We start from the raw sequence: 25,727 nt of genomic DNA, 5'->3' as shown, positions 1-25,727 counted from the left end.
GGGAGGCCTGAGGGGGGTCCGGTGGGGCCCCACGTTGCAATTGTGGCTGCCTGAACCCCCCCTTTGCCAGCCTGGCCGTGCTGGGGGCTCGGGGGCTGCGCCGCGGCCGGGGCTCCCCACGCAGCGGGGCTGGCTGAGTCACAGCAACGCTCATTTACACAGTGACTAACGAACCCCACACAGGGCTGAGCTGGCAGGGGCTCCCCAAAAATCCCTGCACGCCCCCCCAAAGCACAACCCACAGCTGGGTCACCCTGAACATCCTCTGAACCCCCCCTCCCTGCCAGCAAGAGATGCCAGAAACACCTGAAATCCTTCAGCAATGCCACAGGTGGGCAGGGATCTTGGGGGGCAGGGGTGCCAAGGGGGTGCCACGGCCCTGGAGCAGCCCCCCATGTCCCTTGTCCCCAGGCTGCAGTCAGCTGGGCTCTGCTCAGGCACATATGGCCAAGTGGCACTGCCAATTCCAGCACGGAAAAAGCTGAATCTTGTCAGGGTGGCAGGCCTGCAGGCAGATGCTGCCCCCAGGGCTGTTCCCCAAGATTTGGGGACATCTGTCCCTCAGCATTGGTCCCAGGATTGTCCTCCAGGATTGCTCCCCAGGATTTGGGGACAATTGTCCCTCAGGATTGGCTCCAGAACTGCCTCCCCCACCAGGATCCAGAAATCCCTGAGGATTCCTGCAGGACCAGGATTGCGCCTTATGATTTTCCTCAGGATTGAGCCCCAGGATTTTCCTCAGTACTGACCCCCAGGATTGTCCCCAATGGATTGAGCCCAGGATTGTCCCCCAGGATTTTCCTCAGGACTGAGCCCAGGATTTTCCTCAGGATTGAGCTCAGGATTGTCCCCCAGAACTGTCCCCAATGGATTGAGCCTGGGATTGTCCCCCAGGATTTTCCTCAGGACTGAGCCCAGAATTGTCCCCAATGGATTCAGCCCAGGATTGTCCCCAGTGGACTGACCCCCAAGATTGTCCCCCAGGATTTTCCTCAGGATTGAGCTCAGGATTGTCCCCCAGAATTGTCCCCAATGGATTGAGCCTGGGATTGTCCCCAGGATTGAGGCCAGGATTGTCCCCCAGAATTGTCCCCAGTAGACTGAGCCTGGGATTGTCCCCAGGATTGAGGCCAGGATTGTCCCCAATGGATTCAGCCCAGGATTGTCCCCAATAGACTGACCCCTAGGATTATCCCCAATGGACTGACCCCCAGGATTGTCCCCCAGGATTTTCCTCAGGATTGAGCTCAGGATTGTCCCCCAGGATTTTCCTCAGGACTGAGCCCAGAATTGTCCCCAATGGATTCAGCCCAGGATTGTCCCCAGTGGACTGACCCCCAGGATTGTCCCCTAGGATTTTCCTCAGGACTGAGCCCAGGATTGTCCCCAATAGACTGACCCCTAGGATTATCCCCAATGGACTGACCCCCAGGATTTTCCTCAGGATTGAGCTCAGGATTGTCCCCCAGAATTGTCCCCAATGGATTGAGCCTGGGATTGTCCCCAGGATTGAGGCCAGGATTGTCCCCAATGGATTGACCCCCAGGATTGACCCCCAGGACTGTCCCCTGGATTGTCCCCCAGCATCCACACTGCACTGAACAGGCAGAGCAGAGTGAACTCCTTGGTGCTGCTCCCCTTCCACCCACATCCCACCGCCACCAATCCCTTCCTCAGGGACCCCCCGTGTCCCCAGGGCCTGGTGGGTGTCCCTGGGGATGCCCCTCTCCCCCAGCAGCCCCAGTTGGCACCACCCAGTGCCTTGCCAGCTGAGCCTCCCGAGCTTCATCAGCAAAATCCCACTGGCACTGATCCCCCCGTGATTCCTCCTGTTGAAACAGGGGTGAAAACCCCCCCAGGGAGGGGATGCACCCCAGAATGGTGACAGTGCCAGGGGGCAGCCAGCTCCCCCTGCCCTACCTGCTCTGCCAGCCCAGTACTTTTCCAGCTATGGATGCCATATGCTGTGTCCCCATCCCATCAAATCCCAGCTCCAGCTCGCCTTTGAGCCCGAGCCAAGGGCCCCGAGTCCACCTGTCTTGAACTAATTCTGTTTGGGGACGCTGTGTTCTGTGGATTTTCTATAGATCCTGGCCACAATGGCCCCGTGGCTGCTTGTTTGGGGCAGCCCTACCCAAAACAAACCCAGGGGTGCTGCCAGGGACGGGCTCTCCCTGCCCACAGCACCATCCCTGCCTGCCAGCCCCATTTTTGCCCCCATTCCATTCAAACCCAAAGGAATCTCGTGTTTTCTAGCTGGAAAATAAAGCCCAGAGCGGGAAGGAAGTGCTGTTCACGCCTCACACACCAGCCACAGCTCCAAAATCTCCCCCTTTCATCTCCATGTGGCCACTTCAAAGCCCCCAGCCAGGGAAATATTTTGCCTCCCTTGGCTTGGCCCGGGCCCGTGGGCGGAGAGAAGAATTTGGTGTTGAATGTTACAGCCCTGCGAGCTCGGGACATGTCCCGGCGTCAGGAGCCACCCAGGCCTGGGAGCACAGCCAGCTGTGCCATGGGAACAGCCTGGGGAGGCTCTGGGAGGGTCTCCCTGGGTCACAGCCATGGAGGTGCTCGGGAGCAGGGAGCAGGCTCCTTCTTCCCCTGTCCCCGGAGGCAGCTGCTCCCTTCCCAGCTCAGCGGTGGCACTGGATGGTGTCACTGTCACACCATTTGTCTTGCTGCCTCCAGGGCTGAAAAATCAGGAGAATAATGTGGTTTTGCCTTTGGATGGTGGGTTTGACCCAAGGAGAAACAACCCCAAAGTCACAGCACCCTGCATCCCAGTCCCACCCCATGCAGCCTTTCCTTGTGGGATTCACCTGCAGCCTCATCCCACTCCTAAAGAGGTACCTGCAGAAAAGGCTGAAAATAGAAATTATCTCGAGGAACACGCGACCCCCATCCTAGCTGTTAATCAGCTCAGAGGGAGGGAAAGCTGAGCAGTATTTCCAGCTGGGATGGGGATGCTCCTGCCTGCCCTTCCCAGCCAGGTGCCTGCAGGTGAGCAGTGCTGAGCTGACTCAGGGCTCTGCCTGCTATTCCTGGCTCGCCACTGACTCATTACCTTGGGCAAATCACATCCCTTTCCCACTCGATTTCAGTCAATTCAGTGGGAAAACGCTTCACAGAGCTCCTGAGCCAGGGGGGTACAAACATCCCAAGCCCTCCTTCCCTGGGGGTGGAAGGATGCAGCCAGGGCTGGGAAGGAAGAGGGATGCAGCTCCCGTGGAGGCTGGCAGGGAGGGAGGGATGTGAGGAGCTGCATCCATCTGGGACCAGCTTTAAGTCCAGCCTACGGGGGATGCATCAGCTTTGTTGTGACGCTGCCTTTTTTGGGTGTTAAAGACGGGATTTCGCTCGCTTTTCCCAACAAATTCCTCACCTGAAGAGAGGCAGGGCAGAGAGAAAGCAGAGGATTCCCAAGGAAGAAGAGGGATGTGGATGGAGAGTGTCACAAGCAGCCCCAGCAGTGACACCCTGGGCATTCTGAGCACACCTATCCCAACGTCCTCCTCACCCCAAATTCTTTGGGATTCCAGACACGAATGCAGCGAGAAGCCAGAGGGGCAAAGCTGAGGAAACTCACGGATCACAAACCCCGGAGAGGCCAGAGAAGCTGAGGAAACTCACGGATCACAAACCCCAAAAAAGGGCAGAGAACATTCAGGTTCCAAGGTCTCACCTACAACGGGGATCCACAGCGGGGCAGGGCCAGCAGGAGCCTGCGGTGGCTGCGGGAATTGTGGCTATTCCGGGCTGGAACAGGGAGCCCCGCGCCCGATTGCTAAGGGAACAGCAGGAACAGCATCCCCAGCACCCACCCTGCGGCGCAGGGAGCATCGGCACCATCTGCTAGGTGAATCAGCCTGCAGACAACTCGCTGGCAGCTCGGCGCTGAGGCCCCCCCAAGTCGGAGGTGAGATGGAACACGTGCTCCCGGCACCTCCCCCCGTGGCGCACCTGGGGCCCTGCGGCAGCTCCCGGCCCCGAAATGCCGCAGGAAAACGCCCACGGAGCGGGCACCGCCCGGTGCCGCCCGCCTGCCCGCGCCGGGAGCCGCCCGCAGGTCCTCAAAGCTCGGGGAGATCCCAACCTGCCCCTCTGCAGCCCGAGGGAAGAAGGGAGGAGGAGGAGGAGGAGGAGGAGGAGGAGCGGCAGCACGTTCTGGAGGAAGCTGGAGGATGGAAATGAAAGCTGGTGATGTCTTCTCCACTCACCAGGAGCCCAAACACCTCAAACCTACTCAAGGCCAAGCTCAGGCCTCCAAACTGAAGGAGATGGCAATGCCAGGTGGACAAAGCCACGGAATTCCAGTGGATAAAGCACCTGTGGGATGGGACAGGACACAGGTAGCAGGAAGGGACAATGTCTCACCTGTGCCCGGACCAGCGACTCGAAGCTGGGTTTGAAGTAATCGATGCGGCTGCTGTAGAACTTGGGCATCTCCTCCAGGAGCTGCTTGTTCTTGGCTTCAAAGTCCTCCTTGACCGGGCGCAGCTCCTCCCGGGCCTGGGGAGGGACACAGGGGGGTCAAGGGACAAGGATCCACCCCAGGACAATGGGGGGCTTTGCTTGGTGGAGGGGACAAGCAGTGACCAGCCTGGGATCATCCAACGGAATCTGGCGGGATCCACACGACCATTCAATGGTGGAACTCAAGTGACCATCCCATGGGACCTGGTGGGATCCAAGGACCATCCTGTGGAACCTGATGGGACCCAAGCGACCATTGTATGGATGGTGGGACCATTCAATGGACCTTGGTGGGATCCAAGTGACCATTCAATGGAATCTGGTGGGACACAGTAACCATTCAATGGACCCTGGTGGAACTCCAGTAACCATTCAATGGACCCTGGTGGGATCTAAGAGACCATTTAATGGAATCTGGTGGGACTCAAGTGACCATTCAATGGACCCTGGTGAGATCCAAGTGACCATTCAATGGACCGTGGTGGGACTCAAGAGACCATTCAATGGACCCTGGTGAGATCCAAGTGACCATCCTATGGAATCTGGTGGGATCCAAGAGACCAGTTAACAGAACCTGGTGGGACTCAAGTAACCATTCAATGGACCCTGGTGGGATCCAAGTTAATCAGTTAATCCAAACTGACCTGTTAATAGAACCTGGTGGGACTCAAGTGACCTCTCAACAGAACCTGGTGGGGCCCAAGTGAGCAGTTGATGGATCCTGATGGGACCATCATGCTCTGACCCTGGAAAGCCACAGGACACCCAGAGAGGTTGTGCCTTCTCTCCTTCAGAAACACACGGCCAAAACCCATTCCCAGAGCTCAGTGAGGCTGGAGAACGTCCCTGGCCACATCCCTGTCCCCTCAGCCTGTGATTCCCAGCATCCTGCCCCACCGTCACCGTGACCTTCAGCTCAGTGCATCCAACTGGCTCCTTTAAACAGAGCGTGGGGAGAACGGGAAATGTCTCTGGGATGGTGTGGAAAAGGGCAGGAGGGGGTGGGCTGTGAAATATTAGACCAGTTCAAGTCTGCCACTTAATCCCAGTGCCATTCCAACGGGAGGGGGGAGCGGGAGAGCCCGGCCCGGCCGCGGCGCCGGCCCTGGGGACAGGGACAGCGTGCCAGGGCATGGCATGGACTGGGCTCCAGGCTGGAAAGGCCTGGATTCATCCCAGCAAAGCAGCAAATTCATCATTGGCCATGAGGTTGGGAGTGTGGAAACTCCCAGGATGGAGTTCATGGGGTGGAATTCATGGGGGAAAACTCCTGAGATGGAACCAGGGGAAAACTTCTGGGGTGGAGTTCATGGGGGAAAACTCCTGGGATGGAGTTCAGGGGGTCAACTCCTGGGATGGAATTCATTGGGGAAAATTCCTGGGGTGGAGTTCATGGGGAAAACTTCTGGGGTGGAGTTCATGGGAGGAAACCCCTGGGGGAAAACTGAGATGGAATTCATGGGGAAAACTCCTGGGATGGAGCTCATGGGGTGGAACTCATGGGGGAAAAACTCCTGGGATGGAGTTCATGGGAAAAACTTCTGGGGTGGAGTTCATGGGGGAAACTCCTGGGATGGAGTTCATGGGAAAAACTTCTAGAGGAAAACTTCCAGGGTGGCGTTCATGGGGTGGAGTTCATGGGGAAAACTCTTGACATGGAGTTCATGGGGTGGAACTTATGGGTTGGGAACTCATGGGGGAAACTCCCAGGGGAAAACTCCTGGGGTGGAACTCATGGGAGAAACTGCTGGGATGGAGTTCATGGGGAAAAATCCTGGGGGAAAACTTCCAGGCTGGAAGTTCCAGGATGGAACTCATGGGGAAAATTCTTGGGATGGACTTCATGGGGGAAAATTCCTGGGATGGAGTTCAGGGGGTCAACTCCTGGGATGGAATTCATTGGGGAAAATTCCTGAGGTGGAGTTCATGGGGAAAACTTCTGGGGTGGAGTTCATGGGAGGAAACCCCTGGGGGAAAACTGAGATGGAATTCATGGGGAAAACTCCTGGGATGGAGCTCATGGGGTGGAACTCATGGGGGAAAAACTCCTGGGATGGAGTTCATGGGAAAAACTTCTGGGGTGGAGTTCATGGGGGAAACTCCTGGGATGGAGTTCATGGGAAAAACTTCTAGAGGAAAACTTCCAGGGTGGCGTTCATGGGGTGGAGTTCATGGGGAAAACTCTTGACATGGAGTTCATGGGGTGGAACTTATGGGTTGGGAACTCATGGGGGAAACTCCCAGGGGAAAACTCCTGGGGTGGAACTCATGGGAGAAACTGCTGGGATGGAGTTCATGGGGAAAAATCCTGGGGGAAAACTTCCAGGCTGGAAGTTCCAGGATGGAACTCATGGGGAAAATTCTTGGGATGGACTTCATGGGGGAAAATTCCTGGGATGGAGTTCAGGGGGTCAACTCCTGGGATGGAATTCATTGGGGAAAATTCCTGAGGTGGAGTTCATGGGGAAAACTTCTGGGGTGGAGTTCATGGGAGGAAACCCCTGGGGGAAAACTGAGATGGAATTCATGGGGAAAACTCCTGGGATGGAGCTCATGGGGTGGAACTCATGGGGGAAAAACTCCTGGGATGGAGCCAGGGGAAAACTTCTGGGGTGGAGTTCATGGGGGAAAACTCCTGGGATGGAGTTCATGGGAAAAACTTCTAGGGGAAAACTTCCAGGGTGGCATTCATGGGGTGGAGTTCATGGGGAAAACTCTTGACATGGAGTTCATGAGGTGGAACTTATGGGGAAAACTCCTGGGATGGAGTTCCTGGGGAAAAACTCCTGGGGGAAAACTCCTGGGATGGAACTCATGGGAGAAACTGCTGGGATGGAGTTCATGGGGAAAAATCCTGGGGGAAAACTTCCAGGATGGAGTTCATGGGGAAAACTTCCAGGCTGGAAGTTCCAGGATGGAACTCATGGGGAAAATTCCTGGGATGGATTTCATGGGGGAAAACTCCTGGGATGGAGTTCAGGGGGTCAACTCCTGGGATGGAATTCATTGGGGAAAATTCCTGGGGTGGAGTTCATGGGGAAAATTTCTGGGGTGGAGGTCATGGGAGGAAACCCCTGGGGGAAAACTGGGATGGAATTCATGGGGAAAACTCCTGGGATGGAATTCATGGGGAAAACTTCCAGGATGGAAGTTCCAGGATGGAACTCATGGGGAAAATTCCAGGGAAAAACTCCTGGGAAGGAGTTCATGGGGGGCGGAAATCCCAGGATGGAGTTCATGGGGAAAAAAATCCAAGGACAGAGTTCATAGGGGAAACTCTTGGGATGGAGCCAGAGGAAACTCCTGGGATGGAGTTCATGGGAAAAACTTCCAGGATGGAATTCATGGGGAAAACTCCTGGGATGGAGCCAGGTGGAAACTCCTGGGATGGAGTTCATGGGGGAAAACTCCCTAGATGGTGCTCACAGGGGAAACTCCTGGGATGGAACCCACAGGGCAAACTCCCAGGATGGACTTCACAGGGGGCAGAAGAGCAGAAAACCTGGAGCAAACAATGGATGTACATTTGCAGCTCAATAATTAAAAATAACTGGATGTGATGAGGCCCTTTGCCATCAAACCCAGACCCTCTGGATACCCCAGGTTAAGGATTGCTCAAGGCTCCCTCTCACAGGTGTTTAAACTCAGTGTTTGGTTAAATTTTTTTTTTTTTTTTTTTGGGGGGGGGGAATTAGATCAAAAGTTCATTAAGAGGAAAAAATATATGAAATAACTAAACCCTGCTTAATCACCAGGACAAAAGAATTCCCATTTTTCCAGCCCCAGCTTTAGTCGCTGAGGCTGAGCAAAATAAGCTGCTTACTGTTAAACCAGAGGTGTCTTTTGTTCAGGCTGTTATTTAACACAAAACTTCATTTTTTTGGGGGGAAATTCATCAGAAAAACACATTTTCTTTGACTCTGAGAATCAATTGTTCCTGGGAGGATCAAGCCACGTGCTGCTGGAGCGACAGATTTTGGGGAAAAACGCTGGGGAAGATTTGATTTAAAAAAAAAAATAAAAAATAAAAAACCACAAAACCAACAAACTCATCGCGATTTCGCTAAAATTCGGGAGAGAGCAAAAAAGAATCTGGCAAAACTTCCTGTTAACCAATTACTGCAATTTTCCAAGGCGAATTTTTTGGGGGAACAGGTGGCAAACTTAAAGCTGGGAAATGCTCTGATCTGCTCCCTTCCCCATCCAGCTGCTCGCTCCGACGCCGAGGTCGGGGGGAACCTCGACCTCAGCGCTGCCTCCGAGCTCCCCCAGAGCTCCCAGGGCTCTGATTCCATTTTCCCTTGGCAAAAAAAAAATTCCATTTTCTCTCAGAAAAAGCAGCTCCTTCCCTTCACCCAGCACTCCAAACCAGCGCTGTGCTGTCAGAAATGTGATTTTTACACGGATAAAAAGACATCCTCCCCAAAATGTTCTATTCGTGGCACGGATGGCGGATAGGAGGGAAAAGCTTTTCCTGAGTTTTCCCAGGAATGCTGCTGGGATTGTGGCTCTGGGGACACCTCAATACCTGGTGCAGCTTGGCCAGGACAGGGCCAGTTCTCTCCTTTTCCTCATATTTTTCCACCTTGGATTGAAGGCGTTTGTAGTCCTGCAGCGTCTGCTCCCGGCGCTTCACTGCCATGTTCAGGCTTGGGAAAACGCTGCTGAACCTGGAAAAAAAAAAAGATGGAAAAGCTTGGGATGGGATATTTTGGGTGGATGAAGCACCCAAGGAAATTGTGGAGCACCCTGGTCCAGCAGAAGTTCCTTGCTGTGGCACCGGGTGGGATTTTTCCAAGCCAAACCATCCCAGAATTCGGAATATTCTTAATTAATGTTGTGATTCCTGGTTGGAAAGGGAAAGGAGAGGTAGAGAAGTTGAAATAAAAGTCCAGGAAAAATAAACAATGAGTGCAAAATAAATATTAACTGCAGATTAAATAAATATAGTTAATATACAGTTAATAATTAAATATTAACTGTATTATTTTTTACACCATTTGTTCCTTTTTGGATATTATTTTTGGCTTGTTTGTTTTATAGTTTTTTGTGCTTTCTTGGTTAATTTTTTTGCTTTTTCTGATTATTTTTTTGTTCTTTTTTCAGCAAATTTTTTGCTCTTTTTGGGTCACAAACCCAGCTGAAGAGGAGCCCTGAGCCCTCCCCAGAAGGATTCACAGCATCCAACAATTTACCCAGGCGATGGGAAAGATTCCTATTATTAAAATGTGTTACAAATTGAGGAAACATGAACATCTGATGGAGAATATTTTTGAATTTGACAGAAAAGGGAAAAGCAGGAACTGGAACGTTGCTCCTGCCTCTTAATTCCAGGAAATCAAATTATCCCAGGGGATACCAGGGCTGTGGGTTGGGATCAAAAAGGTGATGCTCCCTCTGGAGATAATAATTTAATATTCATCAATTCCAGGGTGATTTTGGGGGGGTTGAGGCCAAGGATTGGTGGTGAAAATTTTCTCTGAGCAGCCTGGTGATGGATTTTACTTCCACGAGGGAACAAACAGCCTTCCCACCTCTTAAAATGAAAAAAAAAAATCAAAATAGAAATAGAAATCCAGCTTGGGGGGCCATTAGCAAAAAGAAAAGACACAAATGTCACTTGACAAGTGTCATTTGCTTTGGATGTGACCCAAATCCAGGGTTCAGGCAGAGCCATGGGTGTTCCCAGTCACTCCAGCCCTATTAAAATCCCATTTTCTGCTCGCTCTGGAGGGTGCTGATGGGCTGGGCTGGTGGGTGCTGAGAGAAAACTTTCATCCCTGAGCCTCATTTTGCAAAGGGCGAACGCCAGGAGCAGGGAGAAGTTGGGAATTTTTGTATTCCAAGGGTTTGGAGTGGAGGTTTTGGAGCATCCCTGGGTGAGAGGCTGAACTGGGGATGTGATCCTTCAGTCCTGCCGAGGCTGGCACAGAACAAACCCATGTAAATATAAATATAAATATAATTATAAAATATAAATATAAATACATATCCCTCTGTTGCAACAGATTGGGGATGAGGAACAACCTGGAAAAGTCATCAGGGAGCTGCTCCAGCTGCCCGGAGAGGATCAGCTGCTCTGCCCTGACATTGCTTTTTATGGGCACCATCCCACACAATGCCATTATATTTAAATGGGAGCCATGTCCTGCATGCAGCAGGCTCCAGGCATGGCCCCAGCAGCTCCTGGGCTGCTAAAAACTCTCCTACCTCTTTGCAAAGTCCAAAAATCTGCCAGGAGAAAGGGGCAGGGAAATAGGGATGGAGGAAGGGGTGGCCAGATTGAGAGGTCTCGAGGGTTTGGGTTGACAGGATCAGGGAATGGTTTGGGTTGGAAAGGACCTTCAGGACACTCCAGTTGGGGCAGAGACACCTTCCACTGGCCCAGGAGGCTCCAAGGCCACTCCAGCCTGGCCTGGGCACTTCCAGGGATGTTTTTGTTCCTTTCCCAACATGGCACACACAAAATGCCAGCAGCTCGAGGTCGCAGCTCCTGCAGGAATTTCTCCCAATTATTAAAGATGGGAAGGAGGATCCCATCAGCCCAGAGGCTTTCCAGGTTTATTTTAATTATTATCATATTAATTATTAAAATAAACCAGGGGAGGTTTGGGAAGGACACAAAACATAAAGCAGAGAATAAAGACCACAGGGATGAGCTGAGCTGCTCGTCCACACTGGGAATGCAGGCATGGCAATGCCAGAGGAGATTCCAGGCTGGGAAATCCTCCCTTCCCTGCTGGGCACCTTCCTGAGACGTCCCCAAACCACCAAGGCCCGTGCTGGCACCCAAACCCAGCTGTTTGTGGTGCTTTCCTGCCCTTCCCCTGGCACTTCCCAGGGCTCCTGCCTGAACAGAGCCACGGGACTCTGACTTCCACCCCAACCCTTCCCCTTGGAAAAAAAGCGGCCAGGGAGGGCTCACAAGACGATCAGCAACGCAGTTTCCATTCACTTTGAAGTTAAATCTGGGTTTTAAAAAGGGAGGAAAAATTTTTATTTAATTTTTTTCCCCCTTTTTTTTATTCCCGGTATCGACTCGGTGCAATTTCGCAGCCCCGAATGGAAGGACACCGTGCTCAGGCAGAGCTTTAAAAAATATCTACAGGGCTGGAAGTGTGTAGGCACAGCAGCTCCTGTCTCCCAAGGACTTTAATGCATAGATTATACGCTGCATTTCCCATGGCAGGGGGGGCCCAGCTCCCCAGAGCTGCAGCCATGGAGCTCTGATGTCCTCAGCTCCAGCCTGGCCACTGGGAACCCTGGAATCCTGTGGGATCTCAGCACCGCAGGACTGATGTGCGGCGTCACCGAGACCACCCTTGGGGGGCTCGGAGGTCCTGGGATGTTGCCAGAAGTGTCTGGTGGCTGGACTTTGATCCTGCACGGGAGACGACACCTGTATGAGGATGGGAGGATCTCACTGGGATAAATGGTGAAGGGATGGGTTAATTAGAGTGTGAAACACAGGGTTTAGGATTTCTGTACAGGGGGGTCTAAAGAAGTGAGATGGAGGAATTGGGGCGTGTCCTGTCCTTCTTCTTCTTCTTGGCCTCCATCTTCTGTGGTGATGGTGGCACTTTGGGATTGGTTATTACTAGAAGTGCACTGGTTAATAAGGGTAGAAGGTATTGTGTTGTGGTGTGCTGTAATGTCCCATTTTGGCCTTCCAGGTCCCTTCCCCAGGTGTGCCTGTACCTCTCTCCCTTCCCCCTTGCCCCCATGCTGAGTGGGTCCTGTCAGTCAGGCTGAACATTCCAGCAAGGCGTCGTGTGCTTGGTCAAGTTCAAAGGATGCCCCTATGCCCAGAGGTCATTGGCCTGTCTGGGTGTCATCTTCCCCTGAGACCCTGCCCCTCTCACCTGGTTGGTGGCTCACCTGTACCTCCCCTCCCCTGTCCCTGAGCTAAAAAGGTGATCAGACCATGTGGTCATTATTCTGTTGGAGCAGTTGCTCACGTTCAGACCTCTGTAACCAAGGAATGAACCTCTGGACATTAACCCCTCCAGCAGAATCCTCTCCTTTTTCTCTTCACCATCGCCTGAAGCCATTCCTCCTGAGGTAAACGGGGTTCCTAACAAGCCTGGACTTGTTCAGTGCCCAGCTGCAATCTCCAGCAAGCCAAGGTATCTCTGGGGTGACACACCGCAGTTGCTGCCTTTGGCCCGGCAGCGAGGGTCAGACTGGCCCAGGCACAATCTAACTGGGAATATTGGGAGCCTTTTTTCCAATAGTATTGGGGAAAAATGATAAATATTGTATACGTAACTTTGAGTATAAAGATAAGTGACCGCCCCGGGGGCTCTCAGTGTGCCCATGGCTGGCTGCTGTGCAGACCTCTGTTGGGCTGAAAGAAAATCTTTTAGATAAACAATTAATAAACACCGAGACCGAGAAAAGATCAGAAGTCTCTTCTCGTCCTTTGAAGCGCCGGACTGTCCAAGGCCACCCTGGGCCTTTCCAGGTCACCTAAACACCCAGAAACCGACAGAATCCCACACTGCCCTGCCTGGGAAGAGACCTTGAATCACCCAGGTCCACCCCCTGCCATGGGCAGGGCACTTTCCACTGTCCCAGGGTGCTCCAAGCCCCATCCAAACTGGCCCTGCAGAGATGAGGAAGTGTTTGCTGGCTTCTCTGTGCCACCCCCATCCTCCCAGGGAACAATTCCTTGCCAATATCCTCTTTAAATCTCCCCTTTTGTAGTTCAAAGCCAAGCCCATCACTATTGGAGGTTCCCTCAGTGGGGCTGTGCTCCAGCAGGGAAGGGTTGGGTCCTTTGTGGCTGAGCTCTCCCTGTGCCCACTGAGCTCTCCCTGTGCCCACTGAGCTCTCCCTGTGCCAGCTGAGCTCTCCCTGTGCCCACCAAGCTCTGTCTGTGCCCAAATGCTCACCCTGTGCCCACTGAGCTCTCCCTGTGCCCACTGAGCTCTGTCTGTGCCCAAATGCTCACCCTGTGCCCACTGAGCTCTCCCTGTGCCCAAATGCTCTCCCTGTGCCCACTGAGCTCTCCTTGGACCAGCCAAGCTCTCCCTGTAGGAGTCAAGCTCTCCTATGCCCATCAAACTTTCCTTGTGCCCACCTGCTCCAGCTGAGCTCTCCCTGTGCCCACCACCCTTCCCCTGTGCCCACCAAGCTCTCCCTAGTCCAGCTGAGCTCTCCCTGTGCCCAAGGAGCTCATCCTGTGCCCACTGAGTTCTCCTCGGGTCAGTCAAGCTCTCCCTGTGCCAGCTGAGCTCTCCATGGGCCAGCCAAGCTTTCCCTGTGCCCACCGAGCCCTCTCTGTGCCCACTGAGCCCTCCCTGCTCCAGCTGAGCTCTTCTTGTGCCCACTGAGCCTTCTCTGTGCCCACCAAGCTTTCCCTGTACCCACCAAGCCCTCCCTGTGCCCAAGGAGCTCTCCCTGTGCCCACTGAGCCTTCCCTGTGCCCACCAAACTCTCCCTGTGCCCACTGAGTTCTCCCTGCTCCAGCTGAGCTCTCCCTGTGCCTGCTGAGCCCTCCCTGTGCCCACCGAGCCCTCCATGTGCCCACCAAGCCCTCCCTGCTTCAGCTGAGCTCTTCTTGTGCCCACTGAGCCTTCTCTGTGCCCACCAAGCCCTCCCTCTGCCCATCAACCTTTCCTTGTGCCCACCGAGCCCTCCCTGTGCCCACTGAGCTCTCCCTGCTCCAGCTGAGCTCTCCCTGTGCCCACCAACCTTTCCCTGTGCCCAACAAACTTTCCCTGTGCCCAACAAACTTTCCCTGTGCCCACCAGGCCCTCCCTGTGCCCGCTGAGCCCTCCCTGTGCCCATTGAACCCTCCCTGTGCCTACTGAGCCCTCCCTGTGCCCATTGAACCCTCCCTGTGCCCACTGAGCCCTCCCTGTGCCCACCAAGCCCTCCCTGTGCCCACTGAGCCCTCCCTGTGCCCATTGAACCCTCCCTGTGCCCACTGAGCCCTCCCTGTGCCCACCAAGCCCTCCCTGTGCCCACTGAGCCCTCCCTGTGCCCACTGAGCCCTCCCTGTGCCCACCAACCTTTCCCTGTGCCCACTGAGCTCTCCTTGCTCCAGATGAGCTCTTACTGTGCCAAAGGATCTCTCCCTGTGCCCACCAACCTTTCCCTGTGCCCACTGAGCCCTCCCTGTACCCACCAACCTTTCCCTGTGCCCACTGAGCTCTCCTTGCTCCAGATGAGCTCTTACTGTGCCAAAGGATCTCTCCCTGTGCCCACCAACCTTTCCCTGTGCCCACCGAGCTCTCCCTGTGCCCACTGAGCCCTCCCTGTGCCCACCAACCTTTCCCTGTGCCCAAATGCTCTCCCTGTGCCCACCGAGCTCTCCCTAGTCCAGCTGAGCTCACCCTGTGCCCACCAAGCTTTCCTTGTGCCCAACAACCTTTCCCTGTGCCCGCTGAGCCCTCCCTGTGCCCACCAAGCCCTCCCTGTGCCCACCGAGCTCTCCCTGTGCCTGCTGAGCCCTCCCTGTGCCCATTGAACCCTCCCTGTGCCCACCGAGCCCTCCCTGTGCCCATTGAACCCTCCCTGTGCCCACTGAGCCCTCCCTGTGCCCATTGAACCCTCCCTGTGCCCACTGAGCCCTCCCTGTGCCCACCAACCTATCCCTGTGCCCACTGAGCTCTCCTTGCTCCAGATGAGCTCTTACTGTGCCAAAGGATCTCTCCCTGTGCCCACCAACCTTTCCCTGTGCCCACTGGGCCTTCCCTGTGCCCACCAAGCCCTCCCTGTGCCCACTGAGCTCTCCTTGCTCCAGATGAGCTCTTACTGTGCCAAAGGATCTCTCCCTGTGCCCACTGAGCCCTCCCTGTGCCCACTGAGCCCTCCCTGTGCCCACCGAGCCCTCCCTGTGCCCGCTGAGCCCTCCCTGTGCCCGCTGAGCCCTCCCTGTGCCCAACAACCTTTCCCTGTGCCCAACAACCTTTCCCTGTGCCCACTGAGCCCTCCCTGTGCCCACTGAGCCCTCCCTGTGCCCACCAAGCTCTCCCTGTGCCCACTGAACCCTCCCTGTGCCCACCAAGCCCTCCCTGTGCCCACTGAGCCCTCCCCTGTGCCCACCGAGCCCTCCCTGTGCCCATTGAACCCTCCCTGTGCCCACCGAGCCCTCCCTGTGCCCGCTGAGCCCTCCCTGTGCCCACCGAGCCCTCCCTGTGCCCATTGAACCCTCCCTGTGCCCACTGAGCCCTCCCTGTGCCCGCTGAGCCCTCCCTGTGCCCACCGAGCCCTCCCTGTGCCCATTGAACCCTCCCTGTGCCCACTGAGCCCTCCCTGTGCCCACCAACCTTTCCCTGTGCCCACTGAGCTCTCCTTGCTCCAGATGAGCTCTTACTGTGCCAAAGGATCTCTCCCTGTGCCCACCAACCTTTCCCTGTGCCCACCGAGCCCTCCCTGTGCCCAACAAACTTTCCCTGTGCCCACTGAGCCCTCCCTGTGCCCACTGAGCCCTCCCTGTGCCCACCAAGCCCTCCCTGTGCCCAACAACCTTTCCCTGTGCCCAACAAACTTTCCCTGTGCCCACCAGGCCCTCCCTGTGCCCGCTGAGCCCTCCCTGTGCCCACTGAACTCTCCCTGTGCCCGCTGAGCCCTCCCCACCCTCTCCCCGGTTTCATTTCCAGGCAGGACCAGCTCGGCTCAGGCAGGACCGTCCCTGGCCTGCTCTGATCTCCGGCTCCTGAAGGAACCCAGGAACCCCGAACTCCCCGTCAGCCCAGCAGCTCTGAACTGCCCTGGCATCCAAGGAGAAGGGGTCTCAAGTCCTGCCCAGGATTTTCTCCCTGTGTGTGGACAGAAACACAATGCCAGGGTGAGTGCCAGGGGTGCCAAACACCCCGTGCAGGGCGAGAGGGAGAGCTGGGCTCCCGCCGGTGCCAAGTTATTCCGAGGAATTCCTGACTCCACACGCGGCCCCAGTGTCTCCACAACCATCCCATGCACGTTATTGACAAATGCTCCTGCTGCACAGCCTGGCACCAAGGCTCTGCAGAGCCCCTGGCATCCACGGGCACAGCCAAGCCCTCCAAGAACAGCCCTGCAAGGAGCAGGAGAGATTCCCAAAGCCTTTGGAGAAACAGCACCAGCCCCTCCTGGCAGGGACTGGGATTAACTGGGAGGGGAGCAGCCAAGGAACCCTTTGGAAATGGAGCTTGAACAACTCCACAGAGAATTTCAGGATATGGGGAAAGAGCAGGGAAGCCTCACAAGCAAATCCTGGATGTTTCACTCATCCATCCCTCACACTTGGGGCAAGGGAACAATTGCTGTCCCTGTGAACCCTGGAGCAGGTGTGGGGTTTGTAACAGATCATGGAACCAGCAAGGCTGAAAAGGGCCCTAAAACCCAGTCCAAAAGTGTCAAATCCATGAATTTTCTGAGCATTTCCAGGGATTGTCATTCCTGGGCAAACTGTGCCAGGGTTTGATAATTCTCACCATGAAAAAAATATTCCTAATTTCTGATATCAATAGTCCCAACACCATCCTTGACAATTCTCACTGTGAAAAAAATATTCCTAATATTCCTAATTTGGAGAAGCACCACCAGCCCCTCCTGGCAGCAAAGGGACTGGGATCAACTCATTCTCCCTTTGGAAATGGAGCTTGGACAACTCCACAGAGAATTTCAGGATAGGGGGAAAGAGCAGGGAAACCTCACAAGCAAATCCTGGATGTTTCACCCATCCATCCCTCACACTTGGGGCAAGGGAACAATTGCTGTCCCTGTGAACCCTGGAGCAGGTGTGGGGTTTGTAACAGATCATGGAACCAGCAAAGCTGAAAACAGCCTAAAACCCAGTCCAAAAGTGTCACATCCATGAATTTTCTGAGCATTTCCAAGGATGGTGACTCCTGGGCTTGACAGACTGTGCCAGTGTTTGACAATTCTCACCATGAAAAAAATATTCCTAATTTCTGATATCAATAGTCCCAACACCATCCTTGACAATTCTCACCGTGAAAAAAATATTCCTAATATTCCTAATTTGGAGAAGCATCACCAACCCCTCCTGGCAGGGACTGGGATTAACTGGGAGTGGGGCAGCCAAGGAACCCTTTGGAAATGGAGCTTGAACAACTCCACAGAGAATTTCAGGACATGGGGAAAGAGCAGGGAAGCCTCACAAGCAAATCCTGAATGTTTCACTCATCCATCCCTCACACCTGGGGCAAGGGAACAATTGCTGTCCCTGTGAACCCTGGAGCAGGTGTGGCCCTAAAACCCAGTCCAGAAGTGTCAAATCCATGAATTTTCTGAGCATTTGCAGGGATGGTGACTCCTGGGCTTGACAGACTGTGCCAGGGTTTGACAATTCTCACCATGAAAAAAATATTCCTAATTTCTGATATCAATAGTCCCAACACCATCCTTGACAATTCTCACCGTGAAAAAAATATTCCTAATATTCCTAATTTGGAGAAGCACCACCAACCCCTCCTGGCAGCAAAGGGACTGGGATCAACTCATTCTCCCTTTGGAAATGGAGCTTGGACAACTCCACAGAGAATTTCAGGATAAGGGGAAAGAGCAGGGAAGCCTCACAAGCAAATCCTGGATGTTTCACTGATCCATTCCTCACACTTGGGGCAAGGGAACAATTGCTGTCCCTGTGAACCCTGGAGCAGGTGTGGGGTTTGTAACAGATCATGGAACCAGCAAAGCTGAAAACAGCCTAAAACCCAGTCCAAAAGTGTCACATCCATGAATTTTCTGAGCATTTGCAGGGATGGTGACTCCTGGGCAAAATGTGCCAGGGTTTGACAATTCTCACCATGAAAAACATATTCCTAATTTCTGATGCAATCAATAATCCCAACACCATCCTCCTCCACAGGGAACGAGGGGCTGCGACAGCCAAAACCACTCCCAAATCCCCCTCAGGACCCTCTGTAACCCAAAACTTCCTTTTTTAATGCAAAGCCAAGAAAATCAAAGCCGACTCCAAAGAAAACGTGGCGGGAATGGTGGCAAAGTGCAGGTGAAGCAGCACAGGGGCTCTCAGAGGGCCTGCCAGGAAAGCAGCTTGAGGAATGAGCTGCTGTTGTTCCCTGTCACTTTTCAGGGAAGGCTCTGAGAGGAGATTACAGCCCAGGCAGCTTAAGAGGAGCAGGTGAGGGGAGATCCGCAGGGATAAGGAAAAGAAAACACAAAATTACTCTGCTCGTGGCTCTGGGGGGAGAGGGGAAACCTGGGGGTGAACTCCTCACAGGATGACAGCTTATCCTTGGAAAAAAAACACCTAAATCACCTCGTTCCCTGCGTTCCAAATCGTGTTCCCACCTCGTCTCCACGCCAGGCTCCCCCTAATTGAAGGATGGGGTTGGGGAGATAAAAGTGTCCCGGGATTCCTGGTGCTGCCAGATTTGTCTCTTACTCAGCCCAGCTGACAAATCTGGGGCTTGGAAATTGGAAATTCCTTCCCATCTCTCGGCTGGGAAGCCCTGGGGATGGAAATTGGAAATTCCTTCCCATCTCCCTGCTGGGAAGCCCTGGGGATGGTGGGGATGCTCGAGGAGGAGTGGGAACATTCTGTCACCTCTCTGTCTTCTCACCCTCTCCACCCCAAATCCTCATCCCTCTGCTTCCTCCTGCCCCTTTCTAGTGGAAAAGGGGTGCTGGAGCTTTAAAGACGGTAAAATCTTTAATTCTACTTGTTTCCAAGTATCTCAAACACCCTCATTGGCAGCTTGTGAGCTGGACCTGGCTGGCACAGACATGGCTCTTCCCTAGGGCTCTTTGTGGGGTATTTTGGATAAGAAACCAAAAGGAAGTGGATAAAAGTGGACAAGATCTCCAGTTGGTGATGGGTAGGTAAGAAAAAAAAGGAATTCCAGAGGTGGGAAGCACCAGATGCCAAAGGAGGGGAGTGTGGATGAGGAGAGGGGAAGTTTGGAGAGGCACCAGGAGGGGCTGGAGCAGGGAAGGGGATTCCTGCCATTCCTGTGCTCGTGCCCACACATCCGTGGGGGCCCATCCACCCACCAGGAAGGGGGAAATGAAACCCAGCCCTTCCTCCTGGCGGGAAAAGGTGCAGGAATGGAGAGGCTGCGATGAGGAAGCAGCGTGGGGGATTAGGCGGCCATGTGGCTGCTCCAAATCCTCATTAAGGGCTCGTTAAGGACATGAAATCTGCTTTTCCTGCTTCCTGTCCAGCACCCCTGGAGCTGCTCCTGGCCAGCCTGGGCTGCCTTGAGGCACCATGGGGATGGTGGGAGGGTGGGGGGGATGGAGTGAGGGATCCTCACTCACTGAGTGACTCCTCCCAGCTGTGCTGGTGACACTCAGCTCTGATGGAATTTGTCCCTCACTGCTCTGAGCAGCTCCTGGATTGCACCTCTGGGATGTCCCACAGGTCTGACACCCACTCCTGTGTGGTGGCACCTCGGGGGCAGCACCCTCTGTGCCACCCCTGCCAAAGCCAGGGTGACCAGGACATCCCCACGGCAAATATTGCAATTTTGGGAGTGGGACAATGCTCAACATCAAAGGGATTGTGCTGTGCCAGGGTGACCAGGACATCCCCATGGCCAAACCTCTCCAATTCTGGGACAAGGACATCCACATAGCCAACCTCTCAAATTTTGGGACAAGAACAATGCTCCAGTGAAGTGATCCTGTGGCAAGGTGACCAAGACATTCCCATGGCCAATAATTCTCCAATTTTAGGAACAGGAACATGCTCCAAGGGGATGGCACCAATTCCAGGTGACCAGAACATACCCATGGCCAAAAATTCTCCAATTTTGGGAACAGAACAATGCTCCAAGGGGATGGCACCAAGCCAAGGTGACCATGACATCCCCATGGACAAAAATTCTCCAATTTTGGGAATAGAACAATGCTCCAAGGGAATGGCACCAATTCCAGGTGACCATGACATCCCCATGGCCAAAAATTCTCCAATTTTGGGAACAGAACAATGCTCCAAGGGAATGGCACCAATTCCAGGTGACCATGACATTCCTGTGGCCAAATCTCCCCAATTTTGGGAGAAGGACAATGCTCCAAGGGAATGGCACCAAGCCAAGGTGACCATGGCATTCCCGTGGCCAAATCTCCCCAATTTTGGGACAAGGACAATGTTCCAATGGGGTGATCCTCTACCAAGGTGACCAGGACATCCCCATGGCCGAAAATTCTCCAATTTTGGGACAAGGACAATGCTCCAGGGGGGTGATTCTGTACCAGGGTAACCAGGACATTCCCATGGCCAAATCTCTCCAATTTTGGGAACAGAACAATGCTCCAAGGGAATGGCACCAAGCCAAGGTGACCATGGCATCCCCATGGACAAAAATTCTCCAATTTTGGGAACAGAACAATGCTCCAAGGGAATGGCACCAAGCCAAGGTGACCATGGCATTCCTGTGGCCAAATCTCCCCAGTTTTGGGACAAGGACAATGCTCCAAGGGGGTAATCCTGTGCCAGGGTAACCAGAACATCCCCATGGCCAAAAATTCTCCAGTTTTGGGAACAGAACAATGCTCCAAGGGAATGACACCAATTCCAGGTGAACATAATATTCCCATGACCAAATCTCTGCAATTTTGGGAATAGAACAATGCTCCAAGGGAATGGCACCAATTCCAGGTGACCATGGCATTCCTGTGGCCAAATCTCCCCAATTTTGGGAGATGGACAATGTTCCAATGGGGTGATCCTCTACCAAGGTGAACAGGACATCCCCATGGCTGAAAATTCTCCAATTTTGGGATAAGGACAATGCTCCAGGGGGGTGATTCTGTACCAGGGTAACCAGGACATTCCCATGGCCAAATCTCTCCAATTTTGGGAACAGAACAATGCTCCAAGGGGATGGTACCAAGCCAAGGTGACCATGACATCCCCATGGACAAAAATTCTCCAATTTTGGGAATAGAACAATGCTCCAAGGGAATGACACCAATTCCAGGTGAACATAATATTCCCATGACCAAATCTCTCCAATTTTGGGAACAGAACAATGCTCCAAGGGGATGGCACCAATTCCAGGTGACCAGAACATACCCATGGCCAAAAATTCTCCAATTTTGGGAACAGAACAATGCTCCAAGGGGATGGCACCAAGCCAAGGTGACCATGACATTCCCATGGCCAAATCTCCCCAATTTTGGGAGACGGACAATGTTCCCATGGGGTGATCCTCTACCAAGGTGACCAGAACATCCCCATGGCCGAAAATTCTCCAATTTTGGGAACAGAACGATGCTCCAAGGGAATGGCACCAATTCCAGGTGACCATGGCATTCCTGTGGCCAAATCTCCCCAATTTTGGGACAAGGACAATGCTCCAAGGGGGTAATCCTGTGCCAGGGTAACCAGAACATCCCCATGGACAAAAATTCTCCAATTTTGGGAATAGAACAATGCTCCAAGGGGATGGCACCAATTCCAGGTGACCATGGCATTCCTGTGGTCAAATCTCCCCAATTTTGGGAGAAGGACAATGCTCCAAGGGGATGGCACCAAGCCAAGGTGACCATGACATCCCCATGGACAAAAATTCTCCAATTTTGGGAACAGAACAATGCTCCAAGGGAATGGCACCAATTCCAGGTGACCAGATCATACCCATGGCCAAAAATTCTCCAATTTTGGGAACAGAACAATGCTCCAAGGGAACAGGTGACCATGGCATTCCTGTGGCCAAATCTCCCCAATTTTGGGAGAAGGACAATGCTCCAAGGGGATGGCACCAAGCCAAGGTGACCATGGCATTCCCATGGCCAAAACCTTTCTGGATTTGTGAGCAGGACAATGCCCTAAGGGAATGGCACCAAGCCAAGGTGACCAGGTCACCCCCTTGCTCTGATGGAGTCAGACAGAGTCAGTTCAGCTGAGACCCGTGGCCCTGGAAATCCTCTCCCAACGTGAAAGGTCCTAAATCCTGTGGATTTCCAAACCACCTGGCTCGTTTAAGCCGCTTCCTTCCTTAAATACAGACACAATATGGAACACTAAGACTCCGTCCCCAATCCCTGACCCTGCCTTGACTGGGAAGAACTGGGAGAGTGAAGTCCAAACCTGATTTTGTCCCTTTCTGCCCCAAATCCGCTGCTCTGGTGTGAGATTCCACAGGCGGCTCCCAAAGAGGAGCCAATCCCTCCTGCCCAGCTCCTCGCCCAACCCATCCCCTGAAAAATGCAATATTCTCACTGGAGCTCTGCTCTTTCCCTGAAAATAAATGAGTCACTCCCAGCCAAAGGCTTCTTGGGACTCAAAAAGCCAAATTGTGAATAACCCTACGAGCCCAGAAGCAGAAGGATTGAAACAATACAAAGCCTCCACCCCCCCCCAACTAAATCTACTACTGCTTTTTTTCAACATGGTTTAACAAATTCCCCAGTATTTGCCTGGAAACTCCAATCCCTGGACAACTGAATGGAGATTTTACTGCCCATGTGCCTCTGATTACAATATATTACCACTAATGATAATTGTCTGGATTATACTTATCTGCTTCTTTGGCTAATAAACTATAAAAGACCACCAGTGAAGATGTAATAAAGCGCAGCTGTTGGAGCAAAAAAAATAAAAAAAAAATTAAAAAGCCTTTTTTTTCTAGGTCAGAGCAAAGTTGGGAGAGGCTTGGGAGAGCTGCCTCAGAGAGGGGAAGGAAAACCTAACTGGAAATAAGAAGAGCTCCTCAAGGCAGCTTTCATTAATCTGGAACTTTTCTGCCAGAACTGGTGCTGGGGTTTATCTGCCAGCAGGACAAAGGGAGGGAGGTGCAAACTCTGCAGTTCTCTCCTGTATCTCATTAGCCTCAAAATGGACCCTTGGGCTCCTCAGAAATGTTCCTGGGCAAGGATGCACCTACAAAGGGAAGGAGGAGGGAAGGGAAGGAGCAGTTTTGTTCTTGGAGTGGGGATGAAGCTCCCCCAGCATGGAACATAAGCTGGTTAAAGGCACACAGGGTGAAGCTTTGCAGGTGCCAAAGGGCAGGAAAAAGGGGAAAAATAAACCTCTCATCGTGGAAATTCAGAAAGTTGGAGAGAATTGCTGGGATGGAAAGCAGCCAGGAGGTTGGAGTAAACACCCTGGTGTGGAACTGAGGACTGGGCAGATAACGGAGTGTCCTGAGTCAGGGAAACAGGGAATGGGCTGGGTGGGAAGGGATCTGAAGGATCACCCAGACCCACCCCTTCCCCACCTTCCACCGTCCCAGGTGGCTCCAAACTCGCCTCAGACACTTCCAGAAATGAGGCATCCTCAGGGAAATCCATCCCAGCCCCTCCTCACCCTCCCAGCCAGGAATTCCTTCCCAAAATCCCATCTAACCCTGCCCTCTGGCAGTGGGAGCCATTCCCTGGCTCCTGTTCCTCCATCCCTTGTCCCAGGTTCCTCTCCAGCTCTCCTGGAGCCCCTTTAGGACTCTGAGGTCTCCCTGGAGCCTTTACCTCTCTCACACAAAATTGAAGATTGGGAATGTCCTGGTCCCCCTGGCATGGTGACCAGGACATCCCTTTGCCCTGGAGCAGGTTCCTGTTCCCAAACTGGAGAGGTTTTGGCCATGGCAATGTCCTGGGCACCCTGGAATGTCCTCCATGCAAAGGAACAGGTTCCTGGCATGGTGACCAGGATATCCCAAAACTGAAGAGGTTTGGCCATGGGAATGTCCTGGCCAGCCTGGCATGGTGACCAGGACATCCCTTTGACCAGGACATCCCAAAACTGGAAAGGTTTTATCCATGGGAATGTCCTGGCCAGTGTGGCATGGTGACCAGGACATCCCTTTGCCTTGGAGCAGGTTCCTGTTCCCAAACTGGAGAGGTTTTGGCCATGGCAATGTCCTGGGCACCCTGGAATGTCCTCCATGCCAAGGAACAGGTTCCTGGCATGGTGACCAGGATATCCCAAAACTGAAGAGGTTTGGCCATGGGAATGTCCTGGTCACCCTGGCATGGTGACCAGGACATCCCTTTGACTTGGAGCAGGTTCCTGTTGGAAAATTGAAGATGTTTTGGCCATGGGAATGTCCTGGCCAGCCTGGCATGGTGACCAGGACATCCCTTTGACCAGGACATCCCAAAACTGGAAAGGTTTTATCCATGGGAATGTCCTGGCCAGTGTGGCATGGTGACCAGGACATCCCTTTGCCTTGGAGCAGGTTCCTGTTCCCAAATTGGAGAGGTTTTGGCCATGGGAATGTCCTGGGTACCCTGGAATGTCCTCCATGCCAAGGAGCAGGTTCCTGGCATGGTGATCAAGACATCCCAAAATTGGAGAGGTTTTGGCCATGGGAATGTCCTGGGCACCCTGGAATGTCCTCCATGCCAAGGAGCAGGTTCCTGGCATGGTGATCAAGACATCCCAAAATTGGAGAGGTTTGGCCATGGGAATATCCTGGTTACCTTGGCATGGTGACGAGGACATCCCTTTGACTTGGAGCAGGTTCCTGTTGGAAAATTGAAGATGTTTTGGCCATGGGAATGTCCTGGCCAGCCTGGCATGGTGACCAGGACATCTCTTTGACCAGGACACCCCAAACTGGAAAGGTCTGGAGATGGGAATGTCCTGGCCAGCCTGACATGGTGACCAGGACATCCCTTTGCCATGGAGCAGAATCCTGTTCCAAAATTTGAGAGGTTTTAGCCATGGGAATGTCCTGGTCACCCTGGCATGGTGACCCAGGACATCCCTTTGACCAGGACACCCCAGACTGGGAAGGTTTGGAGATGGGAATGTCCTGGTCATCCTGGCACACCACCACCCCTTTGCCTTGGAGCAGATTCCTGGCATGATGACCAGGAGATACCTTTGACCAGAACATCCCAAAACTGGATTAGTTTTGGCCATGAGAACCTCCTGGTCACCCTGGCATGGTGACCAGGACATCCCTTTGACCACGACATCCCAAAACTGGAGAGGTTTTGGCCATGGGAATGTCCTGGTCACCTTGGCATGGCACCATCCCTTTGACTTGGAGCAGGTTCCTGTTGGAAAATTGAAGATGTTTTGGCCATGGGAATGTCCTGGCCAGCCTGGCATGGTGACCAGGACATCTCTTTGACCAGGACACCCCAAACTGGAAAGGTCTGGAGATGGGAATGTCCTGGCCAGCCTGACATGGTGACCAGGACATCCCTTTGCCATGGAGCAGAATCCTGTTCCAAAATTTGAGAGGTTTTGGCCATGGGAATGTCCTGGTCACCCTGGAATGTCCTCCATGCAAAGGAGCAGTTTCCTGGCATGGTGACCAGGACACCCCTTTGACTTGGAGCAGGTTCCTGCTCCCAAAACTGGAGAGGTTTTGGCCATGAGA

General features: G+C 53.4%; 1 protein-coding gene across 1 annotated transcript in view; it reads right to left on the bottom strand.

Annotated features, from left to right (window-relative positions):
- The window catches only part of BIN3 (bridging integrator 3), a 61,094-nt gene that overhangs the window by 2,460 nt on the left and 32,907 nt on the right, over nucleotides 1-25,727 (bottom strand). Inside the window, exons 7-8 of the mRNA XM_063175334.1 lie at nucleotides 9,002-9,143; nucleotides 4,375-4,509 (exon numbers count right to left, since the gene is read on the bottom strand). Of these exons, the coding sequence (XP_063031404.1) occupies nucleotides 4,375-4,509; nucleotides 9,002-9,143 (277 nt within the window). The remainder of the gene's footprint in view (nucleotides 1-4,374; nucleotides 4,510-9,001; nucleotides 9,144-25,727) is intronic.

Source organism: Melospiza melodia, chromosome 23 (genome assembly GCF_035770615.1).
Source record: "Melospiza melodia melodia isolate bMelMel2 chromosome 23, bMelMel2.pri, whole genome shotgun sequence".
Classification (NCBI taxonomy): domain Eukaryota; kingdom Metazoa; phylum Chordata; class Aves; order Passeriformes; family Passerellidae; genus Melospiza; species Melospiza melodia.
This window is presented reverse-complemented; position numbering and strand designations above follow the sequence as displayed.